The sequence below is a fragment of the Papaver somniferum genome, chromosome 5 (genome assembly GCF_003573695.1).
Source record: "Papaver somniferum cultivar HN1 chromosome 5, ASM357369v1, whole genome shotgun sequence".
In the NCBI taxonomy this organism is placed as follows: Eukaryota; Viridiplantae; Streptophyta; class Magnoliopsida; order Ranunculales; family Papaveraceae; genus Papaver; species Papaver somniferum.
Window position 1 is genome coordinate 54,189,609 of NC_039362.1, and position 21,078 is coordinate 54,210,686.

Consider the following 21,078-nt stretch of genomic DNA (forward strand, 5'->3'; position numbering starts at 1 on the left):
TAGCAAATAATAAGTTTGGGGGTATTTGATGGACACATTTTTGTGTCCAATTTGTCTCGATTCTATATATTGATAGTGCTCATTTTTGTACTTATTATGGTGTTTTATGTGTGTGTAGGTATTTTTGTCCAATAAACATTTTTGGAAAAATCGGCTCGAAAAGTTGTCGAAAAGCGCATCCGGAGGACACTTGATATTCTGACTCTCACTATGGGTAAGGGGTACCGAATTACTAAGAGGCACCCTCAAAACACCCAAAGGCACCTGCTATCGGCACCCCTACTCTGGATAGGGGGCGACCTTTCTCTTCTCCAGATTTTTGGCGGGAAAAACTGAATTCAAATTCAGTTTTGCAGCGGAACATTCTGGCGAGATTCTGATCGAGTTTTAGGCGGAATTCGTGTTTGTTGTGGATTGGGATTACCCTGTTTTGGTCAAACAGGGAAGTTATGAGCTGTAGAATCGAAAAAACAGGGTCAGAAATCGAGTTTATACAAAACAGAGGCTTGGAGTTTCACGGGATTTGTGAGATTTTATGGATCTGATTTGGAGTGATTCAACTGCATATTCGTGTTGGGATGGACTTCTTAGAGCATAACAGGGGATGCATGTTTATCAAATACGAAGAAATAGGGATGAATTCTTGGATTGAACGAAACAGAGGAGGAGCATTATTATCGGGAATTTTCTTGGTTCTATACACGGGGATTACGTGCAAATAAGGGTGGAAGATCTTCTGTATATTTAATGCCATCATTGGGAGATTCTTGGACGTCAGATTTAATTTGTAAGACGCGTAGAGAAGATTATTTTCCGAGACTTGCTGTGAAGGAAAGAGAGGGATTGAATCGAGTTATTTTTGGGGTCTGTTTCCTATATATAGGTTGGTTGCAATTCAGAGAGGGGTTAGGTACACTTTGGGGAAAGATTGGGGTGAAGGAAGAAGACAGAACCGTCACCTTTTCTTTCAAAACTGTAACTATTTTTCCAACAGTTACTTTTGTTACGCTTTTCTCTGTAACAGTATTCTCTGTAACAGTGAGTTGTATCAATTATATCAGTGACAAATCCGCTGCTTTATTAGTTCTCTCTTGTTTTTCACCCTTTTGAGCTATGAACACCTATTTTGAGCACGTGAATAACATGAGGAGCTAAACCCCATTGCTGAGGCGATAGAGGAAGCTATTTTTCCAACAAGAAGTGGTATATTCTATTTCATCTATTTATTGCAATTATTATTATGATTATTTGCCTTGAGCTATAATTGAATATGATTTTTACTTGAGTGATTGTGATCTATTTTGATGAAGTATGCTTAGTTTATAGACTTTTGATGCTTCATACTTGATATTTACAATTATTGCTTTCGAAAATCTACTTGTTGCAATATTCTAGAATCAAATTGAACGACAAAATTGCATAAATATAAAGATTGGATTAAATCACTTTGAACTTGGAAAATAGTGGAATCTTAGCCTCAGTTGTCTTTTAATATTGATATCAACTTTGTCCGTGTTTGCTATAATTATTAGTGAGTTTTCTATTTTAGTTTTAGAATTTAAGTCTATATTTTATCCTTCGCAAGTCTGAGAATCGAACCACTTTTACCACTATCTATAAAATACATCACCCATCAACACTCTCTTATACTTGATCATTATTTTGTGCTTAAGAGATATGTTTGGTTATTATGGGTAATCCTAAATATTTCCTTTTGTAGGTATTTCTGAAATGCTAATAATATTATTGTTTTGAACCAATATTTATTTTCATAAGACGTCAATAATCTTATAGATATTTGTTTAGTGTTCAAAATATCACATAGCTTTCTTGACATGGCTCTCAAGAAAGAATATGAAGATGATCTAAGAAAATAAATATCAAACTTGATAAACTCTTGTAATTTTCAAGGCATGTTAACTAGAATACTTCATATAATTATTTTTACAAAGAATGGGTAGGTGCACAGTGAATTTGTTGGATAATATTGTATGGAACTAGTACGTAGAATGTATTCTCGACTCCTCTAAAAATGGAAAAATTGAACTTTGCTCGGAATATTGTTCTTTTCCTATCATTCCTTCCCTTAATGAAGTCAAAGCCATCAGTCTTTACGAAGGAGTACTTGAACTTATTTGAAGAAAAGCAATTTTAAAAGACTTATCCTCAAATGCTCATGATGAAATCATTTTTCATGCTGTCAACTGGGCATCCTACAGAGATTTCTACGATTTACAGATGATTAGATATCACAATGCTAATCTGACAATTTTTTAAGCAAATCTTCAAGAATTCTCTGAATGTGAAGAAAACGAAGATGAATAAGATTCAGTTCTTATATCTTTATAAGAATAGACTAATCAATTGTTGAGTCATCTCAATGTTTGTGTAAAGTCTATTCAAACTATCAATAATATGAAGGATTAAGCTTTTATTTAAATCTTTTGTTTCATTCTTTTTGATAGTTACGGTTGCATAGCTCGATGTGAATGAATATCTTTTATGCTTTGCTTTCGGTTATGAGATGTTATTTCGGTTTTCATTAACCCTAATTTTCAATCTCATATTATGGTAATCTCTTATGATTTGTGTGACTTTTTTAATATAGCAGGATTTGGTTCTGACATATTGGGTGGCTTTGTCAAGGAATCATAAAGAGATATTTATTAAAACTCATGTGTGAAAGTCACAATGATGTTATTGTCGATTTATGTGTACATAACGTATTTGGCATAACATATGAGTTTCGGTTTTGGGCTTTTACTATTGGCACGTAATAGCTAAAATCAATTCAACCTTTCTCTGGTAAAGGTTGTTTTGCTTATTATTCTTTTTGTTTTTGTAGGAGACTAACAACTAACAGGGGGAGAGTTCTTATTGAACTGTTGCTTAATTATATATCTTTGTGGGGAGAGTGGTTGTGGAAATCGAGGAAAGAATTATTCTTATAATCTTTCCTGATAAGAAAACTAAGTTAATTCTGATCTTAGTTTGTCATATCGAAGCATAAGGTCACGATTTTTGTGTTATTTAATCGTCTTCATGTTAAGAAAAGCTTATTTAATTTCTTATTCTTTGTTTTTGCTTAACGAAATACGGTGCAATTGTTATATTTTCATTATTTTGTTTGGATTGTTATGTTTCAATTGTTTCTGGTTAAGAAAAACAAAATCAATTCTGATTTTTGTTTTTGCTTAACGAAAAAGGGATCATTTGTTTTAGTCTCTTTGATTCCCGATAAGAAAAACTAAGTTAATTTTGATCTTAGTTTAAGCTTATCAAATGTAGGTTCAGTTATTCATGTCTAATCGATTTCTTGATGAGAAAAACTAGTTTACTAACCTAGTTTTTGTCTTGTCTAAAAGGAAGTAAAGTTATTTTATGAATAATTGGATCCTGATAAGAGATGATGAGATAATCCCGATCTCAGTTGAGTCTTATTTAATAAAGCGATTACACATACATAATCGGTTTAGTTTTGCAATTAAGTTGTCTTAGTTGACATATCAGATTAAGGCAAAATTGCTTCGGGAAATTGCTTCCATGATAATGTGCTAAAACAAGATTACTTAGGTAGTTTTGTTTTTAGTATTGCTTATCTAAAATGGTATATGTAACATTCGTGCTTAACTCTTATAGGTTGTACAAGCTCTTATGACTTTGTAATATCCTTTCCGTTTGTTATTATGTTTATTTGTTTCTTTGTCATTTTTGTGACAAAAAAGGGGGAGAAATATATGGAGTAAACAAATGATTTATTATCACTAGGAAAAGACATATGTGCTTAAATGTTATATCTAACGAAATAGTAAAGCATAGACTAAGGGGGAAAACATATCATCATGATGTCTTCTATTTCATACTGCAAAAGAGGAATAAAAATATGTTTGAATTAAATATATACCTAGATTTCCTTTAGGGGGAGTAAAACTTTTGTTATTCAAATGTCAACAACGACATTTATTTTTTGAATATGTGAAGGATATTGTGTTGTTGAAACTTGAAATCAAGCGTATGTAGAATGAGTTATTTGTAATTCGTTTATCTCCATATGTAGGAGAGTTTTGTCACTAAAACTGACAAAGGGGGGGATTGTTAGAGCATTGCTCGGTTGAACCCAGCAAGCGTTGGTATGTCAAGGTTGGTTGTCATATTTTAGTATCAAAACTCAATTAGAGTCACTTGATTAATACTATTAGAGTCAACTTCGTTTAGGTTAGACTAGAAAGTCTAACAATGTTGAGACATAGAAGTATTACTTTGAAGAACATGAAGACATATCGACTACAATGAAGACATCATCCTTCCACTTGAGGTTAGTAATACTGACTTGACTTGTTTCCATTCCTATCATTTCTTTCAAGTATTTTAAGATTGAAAACATAACGTGCGAGGTTATATATGATACTCTAGTATTATACTTGGTCCTATTATTATTATCAAAGTGTCAAGGAAGTATATACCATTTTTTTAATGCTTTGATATGGTATATTGAATTACGAAGTATAACATTTATCTTTTGAACTTCGTAAATGCGACATCGACATAATCTATGTAACTTGTTGCTTGATTGTGTATTGGATATAGGTTTGATTTCATCCTAGGAAACTATGTTTTATTACGTTGGTTTAAAGGAAGTAGATATACAAACTTGTTTCGTAATCGAAAGGAAATTAATAGGTGTTTTTGTCTTGTTTTCTTTGAAGATTTATTGGATAACCAATTCGTACCTAAGGAGGGAATTATGGTAGAACCGATCTTAAGTTATGTCGAGAGTCAAGGTAGAACTGATCCCTACCTATCTTGTGATACATGGTCGAACCGATCCTAGCTTTTGTTGGGAGTCTTGGTAGAACCGATCCCTACCTATATTGGGAGTCACGGTGGAACCGATCCTAGCTTTTGTTGGGAGTCTTGGTAGAACCGATCCCTACCTATATTGGGAGTCACAGTAGAACCGATCCTATTCTATGTTATGAGTCATAGTAGAACCGGTCCCAAGAGAAAAACTGATATCCGATATTCACATATGTTTTAGGGATTGTGTGGGTTTAGAATTAGTGTTTTCTAGATAGGAAAGTTCTAGGTGTCGACTTAATTTGAACATGTCCATAATTCTTATTGTTGATTGTTCAAAGATATTCCTTGATACTTAAGGTGATCCCAAACCGAAATATTGGAGAATCTTTTCATTAAGATTTTCGAATTAATTATATGTTTTTGATTTTCTAGCAATCAAAACATATCTCTAGAAAAGCTATATTAGTCAAGTGTTAAACTAGTATTAGAAATTTTCTAAGAGAGATTTCGGAATTATAGGTTGGATATTATTTGGAAATATGAAAACCGAAATTAGGTACATCATTGCGTATCTTGAGAATCTTTTCGGTTTTGGAATTTCCTTATTGTCCAAACATCCTTGGTATGTAAATAATGAAATTTGTTCTTCTTACAAATTATCCTTAGCCAGGCAAATTTCATCTTTTTTTTTGTTTCTGATGGAGCCAAATAATAGTATTACTTGTAGTACTATTCCAGAGAGGAAAGTACCCTAATTAGGCGAAATCCTTTACGTCTGCTCGTTTAAAGACTTCTGCGGGATCAAGAAGCTCTAGAAAGTACCATTGGTGGAAAACTAGATAATTACATTGTTATTTTAGTTTTCGATTATTGATTTGATTGACTAACAGTTTCTGAACTTTTGATTGCACCTAGTTTGATTATTCTTGAGAACCTTCTCTTCTGACATAAGGTCACTCAAACCAGATCAAAGGACTGACGGGATCTTCGGAACTGTTTTTTGATCTGAAGACAACTTGTGATCATCCACTATTAACATACTTCGTTTTGTGTGTCATCGATCATAAGTGGAATCAATTTTTGTGTGCAGGTACAATTGAAGACAAGAAGATTTTTCTTATTGGTTTCGCATCTTGTGATAGTTATGCACACACCTTGATCGGATGGGATCCGACTAAGATCTTATTTATCTTTTGTAGATTTGATCAAGTAGTCGTATAGATCAGCAACTATCATTTGGTGGTATTCTTCAATATCCAAATATGGTAGCTTGTGAACATAAATTTGATTATTTCGAGTCTTGATTGATCTTACCTGACAAAGGAGTTTACTTGTTAAACGGAAGAGCCTTCTTCAAATACTCAACATATCTTTATTTAAAGATTGATAGGGTGGTTACTAAACAACTTTGTTCCATTTCCGTTTGGAAGACGATCAAAAGGAATTGAGTGCTTAAGAATTTACATTAGTAAAGCAACTCAAGATAGTGGTTTTTGTCTTGGAATTTACGTGCGTTGGCCAGGAGGTTGTAGGCGCATGAATACTGAGGTAACTAAGTAACTAGGGGTAGATTACTTGGTCTCAACTATACGAAGTTGGATTTATTCTTTGTATAGCGACTTAGTTCTGAGAGTACTCAAAACTGGACTAGGTCCCGGGATTTTTCTGCATTTGCGGTTTCCTCGTTAACAAAATCTTATTGTGTGATTTACTTTTACTGTCCACAATTATAATTGTTCTATTATAATTAAAAGTAAATACACTAGTACATTAACCCAAGGCACTTGATACTGATTCTATAGTACATTAAAAGTAAATACACTAGTACATTAATCCAAGGCACTTGATATTATAATTAAAAGTAAATACAAGAGTTGAGGTCACTTATGTTGTTCTTTCGGGAATGACATCAAATGGGATACAGTTCTTTTGAACTTGCGCTTAATTGTAATATCTTTGTGGGGAGAGTGGATGTGGAATTGTAGGAGATTCTTGTGCCTTATGTCTCCTTGACGCAAACCGAAGTTTCTTGGTAAAATCGTCGAAACTAAATGTTGTTTTGTATTCTCTAGTCTTGAAACTCTTTTGTTTAATTCATTGTGATCCCGATTTTTCGCCTTTGCCAATTTTGTGACAAAAATGGGGAGAATTATTAAGTGGTATCTTAGTACATTACATATGGCTTTTCGGGGCATCATGTAAGGGGGAGTGGATTATCGTCTATAGGTTTTACCTATTTTGCAAAAGTAGTATGTATCGACTAAGGTGGAGAACCTATCACCGTAGTATTGCTTCGAAGTTGTGGTGTAATTGAACTTTGAGGAAGGTAACAACACTATGTTTATGTATAACAACCAATGAGTACAGTGTGATTACCACATTCTAACAAAGCTCTTTTTTGAGTATTCTCATAAGTTGTCATTGCTACGGATCTTCAACAACAAAGGTGCTAAACGAACACATGTAGGACCATAGAAGAACGTGAAGTACGAAGAATTCAAGAAGTGTGTTGAAGAACCAAGGAAATCAAGCATAGTGGATTGAGCTGAAAAGTTTATTTATTTTTGAATCCATATGTGTTGAATAGTTTTGTCACTAAAATTGACAAAGGGGGGAGATTTTTAGAGCAATGCTCGGTTGAACCCACAAGTTTTGCTACCTCAAGCTTGTTGGGACTAGGTTAGAATTTGGTAATTGAGTATCAGATATCACCCTTGAAGACTGAAGATCGACGAAGACATATGGAGAACTTCTGTATCAGGTATGTGAAGACTGAACCATTCTATTTTATACATTATCTTACCATTTCGTCTGTTGAGATGATGTCGTATGACTTCTAGTAGATTTACAAAGAAGAAGTTTTGAGTCAAGCTTGTCTTATTAAAAATCTCGAAATAGGATTTAGCAAAGATGTTCAACGATCCTTAACAATATTAGTTCTAAGAAATTTATTGTTTGTGAATTAATTTGTGGATCAATTGAAAATTGTCCATGCAAATGATTTTATCACTTGGGAATGTTTCAAACATCATAAGAGAGAAATTCAGAACTACTGATATTTCTGCTCACGATAGGTAGGCGAACCAGTTCGCAAACCATAGATATCTGAGTTTCGGAAATACAAGGAAAGATTGGCGAACCAGTTCGTAAACCGTGAGTTCAGTTGGGAACAAATCACGAATTGTTATGAACTGAATTTTTAAAGTTGGTATTTTAGGCTAGCAGTTGACGAACCAGGTTCACAAACCGTTGCGCCCTGACTCGTGAACAAGCCTTACGGTTCACAAACCGTTGTTCCAACCGCGCCAACAGATTTTAGTAGATGCTCAAAGACTTATTTTTTAAACATTGCTAGAACTCTCGCAAACACTTCTAAGACTTCATTGACCACTCAAAGTGCATCATGATTAAATTCTTAGGTGTTCAAATGAACGTCAAATTGCTTTTAGTTCTTTGGGACATTTGCCAAACCGAACAAAGCTAATTTAAGCTGCTGACAAATTAGCAAGCATTTGCAATAAGCCTGTTGACAAATTAGCAAGGCATGCTAGAAATTTTAAAGTCTCACGTTTTATTGCTTCTGCAGTATTGGAAGATGAATTCTTCTCAAAAAAGAAAAAAAATATATCTTAGACTGAAATAAGTTTTTTAACAATATTATGCTAATTTCTTCATTGCCGTTGGTCTTCGGATTTCACAAATAAATTAATCATCAAAGGATTTCATCAATTAAACACCAACTTCGTATACAAACAAATGTATTTTTCTTTTTGTACAAAACTAAAGGATTTTGCAGAATAACTTTGCGTACAAAAACCCAAGTGTACAATACAAACAAACAAATCAATCTAAGCATGATATCAAGCCTAGGGGGCCATAGGTTGAGCACAGGCGTAATCAATTTGGTTGTCATTCATCTTCAGCATCAAGCCCCTGAATTCTGTGACGTCTTCTATCAAATACAGCTCTGAAGGATTCACGCTCTGCACGTATATGCTCTTGGAACACACTGCTTTTAGTTCCCCAACTAGACTCATTTCCACTCTTCACTTCTTCGCTTACTGGATTTGACTTCTGCAGGTGTTTCAAAATAACCAGATTACTGTTTAGATTGAGAACTAACATAAAATAAATTGAGCACACCACACAGTGTTCATATGAACCTTCATTAGGATTTGTGATATGGTTTAAACAAACAAGAAACTCCGAACAGGGACTCCTCACTTTTCATATAGAACAACAGTAGGTTGAAAAGTATTACGTGACAACCTAAACTGTAAATAAATGATGGTACTAAACTTAGCCGTATAGCAACTGAACAAGCAACAAGTCAACAACCACAGGAAAGGGTAGAAGAAAGCTAAACCATAAACAAATTGAATGAGCAACAGCAAAAAAGGTCACTCACCAAGTTGTAACCAGCACCAGGCCCAATTACTAAGGATTTCATGCTTGATTTTTTTGCTGCCCCAATGGAAAAACCAGTTCGGCCTCCCTGTTCCGGAAAGCCAAAAAAAAATGAGATAAACGAAGACAAGCACTTGATATGCCAGCAGAGATGCTGCAATCTAGAAGTTCAGTAACCTTCGTAACCAGAATATGATCCAGCATTTTACACATAAAGACCTCTAATATACATAAAAATGTTGCCATGCATTTATTTATTACCTGATCACCCCAATGCACAGATTTCTTTTTCATGCTATATGGTTTAAGTAACCCAGAGGGAGCATTCAACTTCCCTTTAGGTCCCCTAGGCCTTTCAGTATATTCATCCTCATCAAGAGACCATTTACTCCTACCTAGTTCTTTTACACCTATTGAATCATCATTGCCTTCATCATGCCACCTTTCTCCATCATTCAGCAAACCTACAGAAAAAGAATGATGAAAATAGAAAAGGAAAAATTCTAAATTTGGACAAATGTTAATTACACAACAATAGGTAATCCAAAAACCTTTTTAGCACAGGTCCTTGAAAAAGAAACTAAAGAGGCTTACACAGGCCTTGTTTCTAATGGCTTTATCTTGATAAGCTTGGTGTAAAAGACGAGAGATATTTTAGAGATTTTACTTCATCTAAAAGATTCTCTTCGCAAAAGAACCACCAACTATTAAAATGTCCAACTCTATTGAACTTGGACTTCAAAGCATACAAAATATATCTTATATTCGACCAACTCATAGTTAAATGGAAACTCCCAAAAGAACAAAATGTTAACTTCCTCATGAAAAACAAATGAAGATAAAAACTTAACTCCCCCCATTGTGAATTAATGGCACATAGCAAAACACACACAGTATCATAAAACATACCATCAGTTGCATCATCTTTTACCAATGGTTCCATTGTCCTCAAAGAACCTGGATCCTGCAACTTAGCTGAACCTTCATCACATGCCACATCTTCTTCCATATCCATGTCCACCTGTGGCGCACAGCAGAAAAAACATTGAAGCAGGCTAGTTGACTATTCATAAAACCAACCTATCCATCAATTTATAATAAGTAGATCATAAACATTTAACAAGATTGGAATGCATTAGTAATTAGTTCACAGTTGCTACCTCTTGGATCCCACTCTCATTTGGACCATTTCCACGGATAAGTGACTGTTATGGCAGCAAAAAATATTTCATTACAATTTTAGCATAGAACTCATGAATCAAAACCAAGTATACAATGAAGACTTTACTAGAACATTTCTGTAAATGTTCTCATCTTCCAAGAAAACGAATGTGCTTTATCTCCTTTTTATTTAAATATAAAAATAAATAAACAAACCTGGGTATCTAGTTGCAAATATAAAGGTGGAGCTTCCTCCCACAATGTTGCCATTTTCTGAATGTCATCTGAAGTGAAACCATGCACGTTACGAGCAGCGCAGCCCTGTCATTTGACCAAAATTACATTGTGATAAGCGAACAAGGGTACCAGCTAAAAATTTGCTTCTTTTCAATACGCATCCACTTGGAAGAAGTATTATTTAAAAATTGCATTCATAAAAAAAATTAATCACCATGGGATCCTTATACGCAGCTTCCAGCAGATAAACTTCGTAACCCGTCCTCTGTTACACAAAAAGAAATAATGAGCATTTGTAACGAGACATAAAGAGCAAGTCTATCACCAAAAGTTCCACAACCTTGTATTAATAGAACAAAAGAGATCAGCATCAAACACAAACTGTGAATGAGTTTACAAGTGTTGGGTCTTCAAAGACAGATACCACGCTAAGTCAGGATAAATAATGTTATGCCAGAGATTTCACTATAATTATGTTTTGAGGTTGTTCTTTTGCAAATTTTAGAAAGCACTCAGACTGAAGTCTGTAACCATAACAACAATCAAGAAGGTAGAGTAGATTTTCTTAAAGTTCGAACAACTTAGTGATGGCAGCAAAATCTAAGAACAGAGAAAAACAAAGCTAGCACTTATTCCCACTGGTTCAGTAACCTTCCTGCCTGAAAAATTCGGGTCATAGCAATGACTGACAAGAACCGCAAGTATCAAACCAACACTCACTCATCAGGACCTCAATTAAGAAAATTATTGTGTCTATGCTTTCAAGTTAGCAATTACCCCAACTTCTCATGGTCCCTTAATACTTTTGAGTTTTTCATTTGCAGTGTCTCAAAAACTAAGGTTTAGGAAACAATATACCACTACACCGTCAAAATGACCACTCATGGGGGAAACTAGAGAGAAAAAAACGATATCCAACAACGTAATTCGTTCTTTTCTATCAATAAATTTGGAGGTGACGTATTGAGTAATTCAAAAAGATAAATGGTGAAACTAGCAGCCGTAATAGATGAACCAAATAAACATACTATACCGCACTGGCCACCACACCAGCATTATTCTTAGAACTACAGAAAATTGTCCCCTCACATAAAACAGGCAACAGACAGACTCACAAAACTTCACAGGTGTAAAAAGAGAATTGAGGTTATACCTTAGCAGTTGCCCAAAATTGAGCAAAATCGGCTACCCGCAGATTGCGGTCATCCACTAAGACGAGGAACACATACCACCAAACAAAAGGTCAATTTCCGAACAAACTGCATGTGATTAGTGAAAACGAAGCCAGTGCAGAGGCACCACATCCCACCACATCTTACCCCAAAACCACACTAAGACAAATGAATGCTGACAGATACAATGAGGTACGTTAACTTGGTTTCGCTCTTAGTAATTAATCCTCCACATCTTACTCTAACAAATTTTCTAGACACTTACACTGAACAGAATCGTAATATACGCAATAGTGGGGATGATGGATATGTTTTAAGAATTGGTGACTCAAAACCAAGATATAAGGCCCTGAATATCTCCACTTTTACACCAAAAGACAGGTCTTAGCAAACCTTGGAACAGGTACAGAACATAGCAATAATAAAAGGCAGTAGGTGAAACACCGCAGAAGAAGAAACATAAACACGGTGCAGGATTTAAAGAGTTTTGTTTTGTGAAACTTTCACAGCTTGTATATAAGATTCATACCAATTATAAAGGTGAAGCTACCGTCTTCCAGGGTCTTCCTAAATGCTTTCAGCATGCTTGCCCGGTAAGCCTGTCGCAGTAATAGATAATTCTAAGATTTCATTATAAAATAACAAGTAATAGAAACCCATTTAGTAAGTATAAATATAAAAGGATTGTATAATGTGATTATAACGCAGAAAATTAATAAGTTTAGGAGCAGAGCAAAGATTTCAAACAGGAGGTAAAGGTGCTTGGTTTTTCAAAGTTTTTTAGAAACTCCGCAGACAAACTTCACTAGTGCAAAAATAACATCACAAATTTATTAGCTATTAATAACATAGATTACAAGAAAGCAGAATCACCTCTTCCATTTCAGGTTCATAACAATATTCCATCACCTTCTTTGTAACTGTTTTTCTTCTGCCTTTAGCAGTTTTAGATTCCTCACGTTCGTCAACCTTTATAAAAGTGATAATTAATTTGTAAGAATGAAAAACAATACAAAGATAATAGATTGAAAAAATATGGAGCTATACAACATAAGCCTATGTTCAATGCTAGGAAGGAGAAAAAATAATAAAAAGTGGAGCGAAGCAGAAATCTAACCTTTTCAACTTCATTCATGAAATAATCATCCATAGAATGTATTCGTGGAGCGCCACCCCCATTTTCAACTTCCAGATCACGTAACATCTTTGCCAAATAGCTTTTTCCACTACCTGGGAGAAACACTTCAATTTTCATGTATCATAACAAAATTTGGGTACATTTTGTGGTATAAGGTCCATTATGAGTCCACCAATCCTTGTGAAATACACTTTTTATCTTTTCCGATCAACAAAACAAATCATTAATCAAGCAAAAGGAACACGGGAAAAACCCTCGCAGAAAAACACTAACAAGAAAGAAAAAAAACAGCCAAGCAAGAAAATGGGGAGTCAGAAAAATCACCAAGATGGCTCATCGCCACTTGGTTAACACGATAACCTATCAAGTGCAGTTGTCCTTATTCAAATCTAACATGTATAACATCAGGACCTTTTAAGCTAAACTCAGAAGAGACCCATGCTACCCAACACAGACACTGAGCATGAAGGAACCTCTTACAAAATACACTCTATTTACTTATAACTTGACTTCTTATTTAGAACAAAAGTATATAGGTTGAGCTTAAAATAAAGAAAAAAGGGAATGCAGAATTATAAAGCACATATCGCGCAACGGCATATAGCAAACAAGTTACCTGGAAGCCCACGAAGAATGATAACGATATGATCAGGACGAGTAGCTCGATGAGGCTGTCGAAGTAAGAGAGAAGCATCAATGCGCTTTGGTTTGTCTGGCGATGGATGCCTCAATGGAAAAGACTGGGTTTTATAAGCTGATGACAGCAATGAATGTGGAGCATCAAAAGAACCAACTGGGATTGGATATAGGGAGGGCATCATGTTTGGTGACCTTGTAGCTTGCATGTGTAATAGAGGTGGACCTGGTGGGTCCACTGGTAGAGGCGGCGGTGGTCCAGGAGGTAGAGGAGGCTGAACACCAAATGTCTGAGGTGCACGCTCCCAGCTATTTTGGGCACCAAATTTATCTGCAAGAGGGAAATTATGAGGTTTCTGGATTCCCTCCAACTGTGAATGTCGTAAATCACGTGTATGTCCATGGTGATGGAGATCTTGATTCGGCAAATATGATGCCGGAGACATCTGCCAAGTCGTTAAATTAGATTGAAGGCCCTTTGTTGGTTCAGTATCTTTTGACTGGAGGGGTTGGTAACTGTTGGCACGAAATTCCCCTTGAGAAGCTTGAGTGCCTGGATAAGATGCACCATAGGAAACATTTGGCTGCTGAATTATGTCTCCATGCTGTTTGTTCTGATAATACACCTCCCTCTGATTCATATGCTGAAATCCTTTTTCTTCATGTACAACTGCAAAATCCTGACATTGCTGCGTGGTTTGGAAAACACTACCTTCGTAGCTCTGAGCGGAAGGTGGCTTCAAATGGTTGTCACTGCAATGATCAACAGATGTAAACCCAGGATGAAACCCATTTGTTTCACTTCGCATATGTTGCTGATCAACAGAACCAAACCCCGTATCATGAAAATTAGTTGCCCCATTGTTACTTGGTGGCCTCGGAACCCAATCACTTCCCCTTGCTTCCCCTCCACCTAATACCCCAGGATGAACGCTACTATTTCCCCCATGTTGCCTACCTAAACCCAACCTACGCTCATCATCCGTATAAACTCCATTCGCATTCAAATTATAATCACCAATAACCGCTGGCGCTGGTCCAATCGAACCCGGATTCATATTGTTATCAACCTTAATCCTCTTATTCATCCTATCACTCTCAAAAAATTCTCCACCATTACCGTAATCATAACTCGACGTAAACCCATTCACCCCTATTACCGGTTCTGGGCACTTTCTTACATGATTACTACTATTCCAAGAAACATCATTTAGATTGCCATAACTTGGGGGCGGTGGCCTAACACGACTATTACTATCATGGTAAGGATCAAAATAAGGTCTTTGATGGTGGTGGTGGTGGTGGTGGTGGTGATGAATTGGAGGTCCATAACCATTACGATCTAAAGGGGGTGGTGGTTGATTATGAGAGCAGAATGGATAATGAGGAGTTGAACAACTAGGACAGATATTATTACCTTGAATTGGTCGATACCTCCATGAATCGTCCATCTTGAAAAGATTTTGAGCTCATAAAATTGAGTTTTACCAAAGAATCGAACTGAGACGAACGGATTGAAATTAGGGTTTGGAGACTGAATTGGGCGGGGGTTGTAGAAAGGAAATATTTTTCTTAGTGTATTCTCTAGCACTCGTCGGGATGGTAGGTCAACAACTACAAATTTATCTGGCAGTAATATTTTGGCTTCCGACGTGGTACCGGTATAGAAGGAGGGTATCAAATCCCATCCGATTTGTTTTATAACAGGAGTATGGGATTTGGTATTCTCCCTAGCCAACATGTACTCCTATTAGCAACCACGATGTTTACTATTCCTTCCGTCCCACTATTAGATGATTTTGTTCAAACTTGCACAATTCTTAAGACAAGCAATGAAATGGAGTATTTGTTAAGTATTTTTTACAATTATACCCTTATGGATAATAATTTGTAAAATTTAGAATTGATTTATCTGTCAAACTATATCATGAATTTTCGTAAACCTTGTATCATTGAAAAACATTTTAAAACACCTACGTAACGAATATAAACATGGATATGAAATTATACATATTTCTTATACTACGGATAATCAATCAAAAGGATAATTTTAGAAATATCCCTTGTTTAATGAGATAGACCAACTAATAGTGGGACAAAATTTTAAACTAAGTAGGTCATCTAATAGTGGGACTGAGGAAGTATATAGCAAAAGGATACTCTTATTAGCGGTACACTCTTATTACAAACATGGCGGACAATTCCCACATCTTATGAATCATAGCTTGTATACTGCTTTAAAAGATATACTAAATATTGTAAAAAATATTATTGTTAAACAACCGGATTAGAGAATAAGAGTTTGCTTCACCAACAAAATTAGCTTTTCTTTATTCTTAATTTTAATTTTACTATCATGAAATTATTGATTTCGATATTTTCATAGTTCTCATAGTTTTTTTTTCTGTTTTTTATAAGAAGAGAATTATGTTGAAAGGACTAGCGTATTATATTGTCCTTTTCAAGAGATTTCATAAGAAATTCTGGAGGACTGACAGACCATTCATTCCTAGGATAACACTTGCGATTTGCTAGTGTATTAACAACACCATTTGCATTTCTTTTAATAATTCTCTTAGTACTGCATACGACACACTTGGACCAAAACCTTTTTCTTTTATCTACTTCGTCTCCAACCATCCAGTTGCGACATCATGTACAGAAACATTACCTAACTCAACTAAAAAAATATTCTTACTAAGCGAAAAAAAGAAAGAGTAAAAATACCAAAAGAAACACCAATGTGTTAAACACCATAAAAGTACTTTTGGTTAAACAGAAATAAGCAATACAAGGAGGCGGGGATCCATCAGTTGCAACTGTGGTTTTTAAAGGAAAATTTAGCAAGGGTTGTTAGAGCATATCACGGTTGAACCCACCAAGCATCGGTATGTCAAGTTTGGTTGTCATATTTTACTATAAAAACTCATCCAGAGTCGCATGATTAATTACTAAAGTCAACTTCGTTTAGGCTAGACTAGAAAGTATAGGAATGTTGAGACTTACAAGTATTACTGTGAAGACCTGAATAATGTGAAGAAGTAACGACTACAACAAAGACATCATCCTTCCACTTGAGGTTAGTAATACTGACTTGACTTGTTTCCATTCCTAACGTATCTTTCAAGTCGTTTTATATTGAAAACATAAAATTTGAAGCTATATTTATGACACTCTAGTGATTAGACTTGATCATAACATAATCGTTAAAGTATTAAGGAATTATATTTGAATTACGAAGTACAACGCTTATCTTTTGAACTTTGTAAATACGCCATCAACATAATCTATGTATTTAGTTATTCTATTTTGTGTGGGATATATGTGTGATTTCATTCTAGAAAACTATGTATTATTACATTGGTTTAAGGAAGTAGATGTATGAACTTGTCTCATAATTGAAAAGGAAATCATGAGTGTGTTGGTTTGGTTCTTCATTGAATAATATTTGGATGACCAATGCAAGATGACAAGGTAGAACCGATCTTAACTTATGTTGAGAATCAAGGTATAACCGATCATAGCCTATATTGTGTGACAAGGTATAACCGATCCTAACTAGTTTTGGGAAGCATGGTATAACCGATCATAAGTTGTATCTAGTGACAAGGTGTAACCGATCCTAAGTAGTTTCGGGAAGCATGGTATAACCGGTCACAACCTATATCAGGAGTCATGGTATAACTGGTCCTAACTTAGTTTGGGAGTCATCGTATAACCGGTCCCAAGAGCAAAACCGAGTTTCCAATATTAACATATTTCTTTATGTTGTGTATGAATTCGGATTAGGGTTTGCTAAGATAGGAAACTTCTAGAAGTCGGCATTATTTGAACATGTACATAACTCTTATCATTAATTGTTCAAAAATATTCCTTTATGCTCAAGGTGATCCAAACCAAAATATTGAAAAGCATTTAATTATGATTTTCAATTATATATGTTTTAATTACCAACAATTAAAGCATATCCTCTGGAAAGGGATTATTAGTTATTGTGGTAAACTAATAATATAAATTTTCTAAGAGAGATTTCAGAAATATTGTTTGACATTATATTGGAAAACCGAAATTAGGTACTTTAATGCATATCTTGAGAATATTTTTGGTTTTGGAATTTCTTTGTTGTCCAAACAACCTTGGTCTATAAATTAATACTTGAGTTTGCATTTCTTGCAAACTATCCTAAGAGCCATGCAAACTTCATTCGTGTTGTTTCTGGTCGAGCCGTCTATCCGGAGAGGAAAGTACCCTAATTATGCGAAATATTTTACGACCGCTCGTTTAAAGACTTATGTGGGATCAAGAAGCTCTACGAGTACCGTTGTTGGAAAACTAGATAATTGCATTGTTATTTTAGTTTTCGATTATTGGTTTGATTGACTACGGGTTGTTGAAACTTTGATTGCACCTGGTTTGATTATTCTTGAGAGTGTTCTCTTTTAACATAAGGGTCACTCAAACTAGACCAAAGCACAGGTTCTTTAGAACCATTGTTGGGTATAATGACATCTTGTGATAATCTATTGTTAACAGGCTCCGTTATGTGTGTGATTGATCACAAGAGGATTCAAGTTTTTTGTGTGCAGGTTATTAAGAAGGCAATTGAAGATTTCAAGACGAAGAAGATCTTCTTATTAGTTTTCGTATCTCGTGATTTGTGCACACATCTAGATAGACTGGGATCCAACTAGATCTTGTTATGTTTGATAGATTTGTGATTATCTGGTTGATAAGTGTTAGAGCATAGCTCGGTCGACCTCGCATGCATTGCTATCTCAAGCATGTTTATCAATGTTAGTGATCAAAACTATGAGTCTTGATTTCTAGTCTACATAGCTAAGTCTCGGACTAGGATAGAAAAGTGTAGTTGAGCTCAAAGACTTTATGGCGATTCATCATACAACGACGAAGATCTACTCAAGGAACCGTGGAACTTCATGAACAAAAAGGTATGTGGAGACTTGAACTTATCTATCACTCAAAAGTATATCTCTTCTATCTCCTACTTATTATGAGACAAAAAGTCGTATGTTATATAGACTGGATCATACACATTTGACATTTCGAGCCGAGTATATCTCGCCTATCTATATCTCGAAATCGTGTGTTGGTAAAGCGTTTCGCTTTGATCAAGTTTATCTTCACCTAGTGACGAAAGTCATGAAAAGTTTCAATTACTTTGAGAATTGCTCTGACGTAAAACGGTCTGTGAATAACGGCTATATAACATCCTCTGAGAATGTCCAATGATTGGAATGAGAGTTTAGATTACATAACCATGTATTCCTTCATCCGAAGTTTTCGAACTTCGTTGATTGAGAGAAACCGGAGGAATTGGCTTTGCCAAGTCCGCGAACTGACGGAAGTTCTCTTACCGATAATTTCTGCTGGGATTTTCCAAAAACTCGTTTGCGTGTTCAGTCCGCGAACCTAGTCCGCGAACTGGCGGAAGTCTCTTTGCCGAGATTTTCTGCTGAGTTTGGAAAGCTCTGCCGGTTGCCTTAAGTCCGCGAACTTGTTTGCGGACTTGAGTGGGTTATGATCTAAAAATGTGCTCTGAACATGAAACTTAAATTACTAAGGAATGCTTTATACAAACCGTGGCTATAAATTTCATGAGCCGATTCATCGAATCGAATCATCTTTGTTTCAATTGTGTCTTGTGTAGTTACATAAAATCTCATAGCAATTGAACAACTCTCTAACTAGTTCATTTGAGTCAATTGAACTAGTTATGGTGAAGAAGAACTAGGTTAATATGAAATGCTCATATGGTTATCCTTTTGGGATACTATGTTGAACCAACATACACGTACATGTTTGGGCACGGTTTTCACAAACCCAGTAAACGTATATCTCAAGTGTGTGTGACGAGCTAAGTTTTCGATCTAACGGTTGAGAAGTATTATCTTGAATCTAAATCAGGTTTTCATCTAACGGTGAATATTGATTGCTTTGTAACTAAGGCAAAACCTTGATTTGAAGGCTATATAAAGGAGACATCTAGCATTGTGCAAAACTAATCCCCACACGTCTGTGTGATATTGGTGCGCTCGCTAGAGTCGATTCTCCTTTAACCTTTGGTTTTCTTCTCTAAAACCAGGTTAACGACTTAAAGACTTCATTGGGATTGTGAAGCCAGACCGATACTATTTTTATCGTAGTTGTGTGATCTGATCTTGCATCTTCTATCATACGAGTACAATCTATTGATTGGCTTGAGATCGTGGGAGTTCTCTGATAGGTAAGATAAAGAAGTCACAAACATCTTCGTCTCACTGTTTGTGATTCCTCGACAAACCTCTTGTGTAGTCAAGAAGGATTGTTGAGAGGTGATTGATTAATCTAGGTTGTTCTTCGGGAATATAAGACCGGATTATCAATTGGTTCATGTTAACCTTGATTTTATATCTTAAGACGGATCAAAACCTAGGGTTTTTATGTGGGATACAGATTTATCCTTTGATAGACTTTTCTGTGTGAGACAGATTTGTTTATTATCAAGTCTGTGATTTTGGGTTGCAACAACTCTTGGTTGTGGGTGAGATCAGCTAAGGGAATCAAGTGCGCAGTATCCTGCTGGGATCAGAGGCGTAGGAGTGCAACTGTAGCTTGGATCGGTGGGAGACTGATTGGGGTTCAACTATAGTCCAGTCCGAAGTTAGCTTGGAGTAGGCTAGTGTCTGTAGCGGCTTAATACAGTGTGTATTCAATCTGTACTAGGTCCCGGGGTTTTCCTGCATTTGCGGTTTCCTCGTTAACAAAACTTCTGGTGTCTGTGTTATTTCTTTTCCGCATTATATTTTATATAATTGAAATAATACAGGTTGTGCGTTCGTGATCATCAATTGGAAATCCGACCTTTGGTTGTTGATTGATATTGATTGATCCTTTGACATTGGTCTTTGGTACCGTCCAAGTTATTCCTTGTATTTGATAAAGACTCACTATTGTTTTTAGCTTGAGTAAAAATCAAATCAAGAGAGAGATATTAACTCCTTGAGATACTTTTATCTAGATTGAGTCTGACTGTCTAGTTGATTCTCTAGCAAAGTATTTTGGAGTTAGTCCATACAGATTGCTAAGTGAAATATTGGGTGGTGTTGTTAGACCCCCGCTTTTTCAATTGGTATCAGAGCAGGCAAACACGTTTAAGACCTAACAAGTCCGTGTTTGTAGCGATCTGACTCTATGGACAGAGGTGTTATCTCTATTAACGTACCACCAGTCTTCGATGGCTCCAATTACTTATGGTGGAAATTTTTTATGCGAGCTTTTCTTCAATCACGTGATTTTCAATCATGGGTATATGTGGTTAATGGCTATGATGCTCCCGTTGTGGCAGTTGGTGATGTAAACGTTCCCAAACCTATTGGTGAATACACTGTTGTTGAGATAACTGCTGCAAAGCAAAATTCCGACGGTTTGAATGCTATCATACATGTCATTACCCCAAATCTTCAGCATCATGTGACAAACTGCACTAGATCTAAAGATGCTTGGGATATCTTAGAAACCGTATTTGAA

General features: G+C 35.6%; 1 protein-coding gene across 2 annotated transcripts; it reads right to left on the bottom strand.

Moving 5' to 3' along the window:
* Nucleotides 1-8,505: 8,505 nt before the first annotated feature.
* Nucleotides 8,506-15,222, bottom strand: LOC113281591. 2 transcript variants are annotated; one of them, XM_026530380.1, is made up of 12 exons: nt 13,532-15,222; nt 12,895-13,007; nt 12,651-12,746; nt 12,307-12,376; nt 11,759-11,814; nt 10,820-10,870; nt 10,585-10,689; nt 10,368-10,412; nt 10,117-10,228; nt 9,603-9,671; nt 9,209-9,295; nt 8,506-8,874 (listed from the first exon to the last, which is right to left on the bottom strand). In XM_026530380.1, exons 1-12 carry the CDS (start codon nt 15,000-15,002, stop codon nt 8,834-8,836), a joined length of 2,316 nt encoding a protein of 771 aa, XP_026386165.1. In that variant the 5' UTR covers nt 15,003-15,222; the 3' UTR covers nt 8,506-8,833. The 2 variants fall into 2 exon arrangements, with proteins under 2 accessions (XP_026386165.1, XP_026386164.1); XM_026530379.1 differs by having other exon boundaries at nt 9,469-9,671; nt 13,532-15,215.
* Between the last annotated feature and the right edge of the window lie 5,856 nt (nt 15,223-21,078).

Excerpts from the sequence above, each read along its gene's own strand:
- LOC113281591 (XM_026530379.1), bottom strand. The coding sequence starts at position 15,002 with ATGGACGATTCATGGAGGTATCGACCAATTCAAGGTAATAATATCTGT. Across the intron at positions 13,008-13,531 it reads CATTCTTCGTGGGCTTCCAG|GTAGTGGAAAAAGCTATTTG; the intron begins GTAACTTGTTTG and ends TGTTTCTCCCAG. Across the intron at positions 12,747-12,894 it reads TCATGAATGAAGTTGAAAAG|GTTGACGAACGTGAGGAATC; the intron begins GTTAGATTTCTG and ends ACTTTTATAAAG.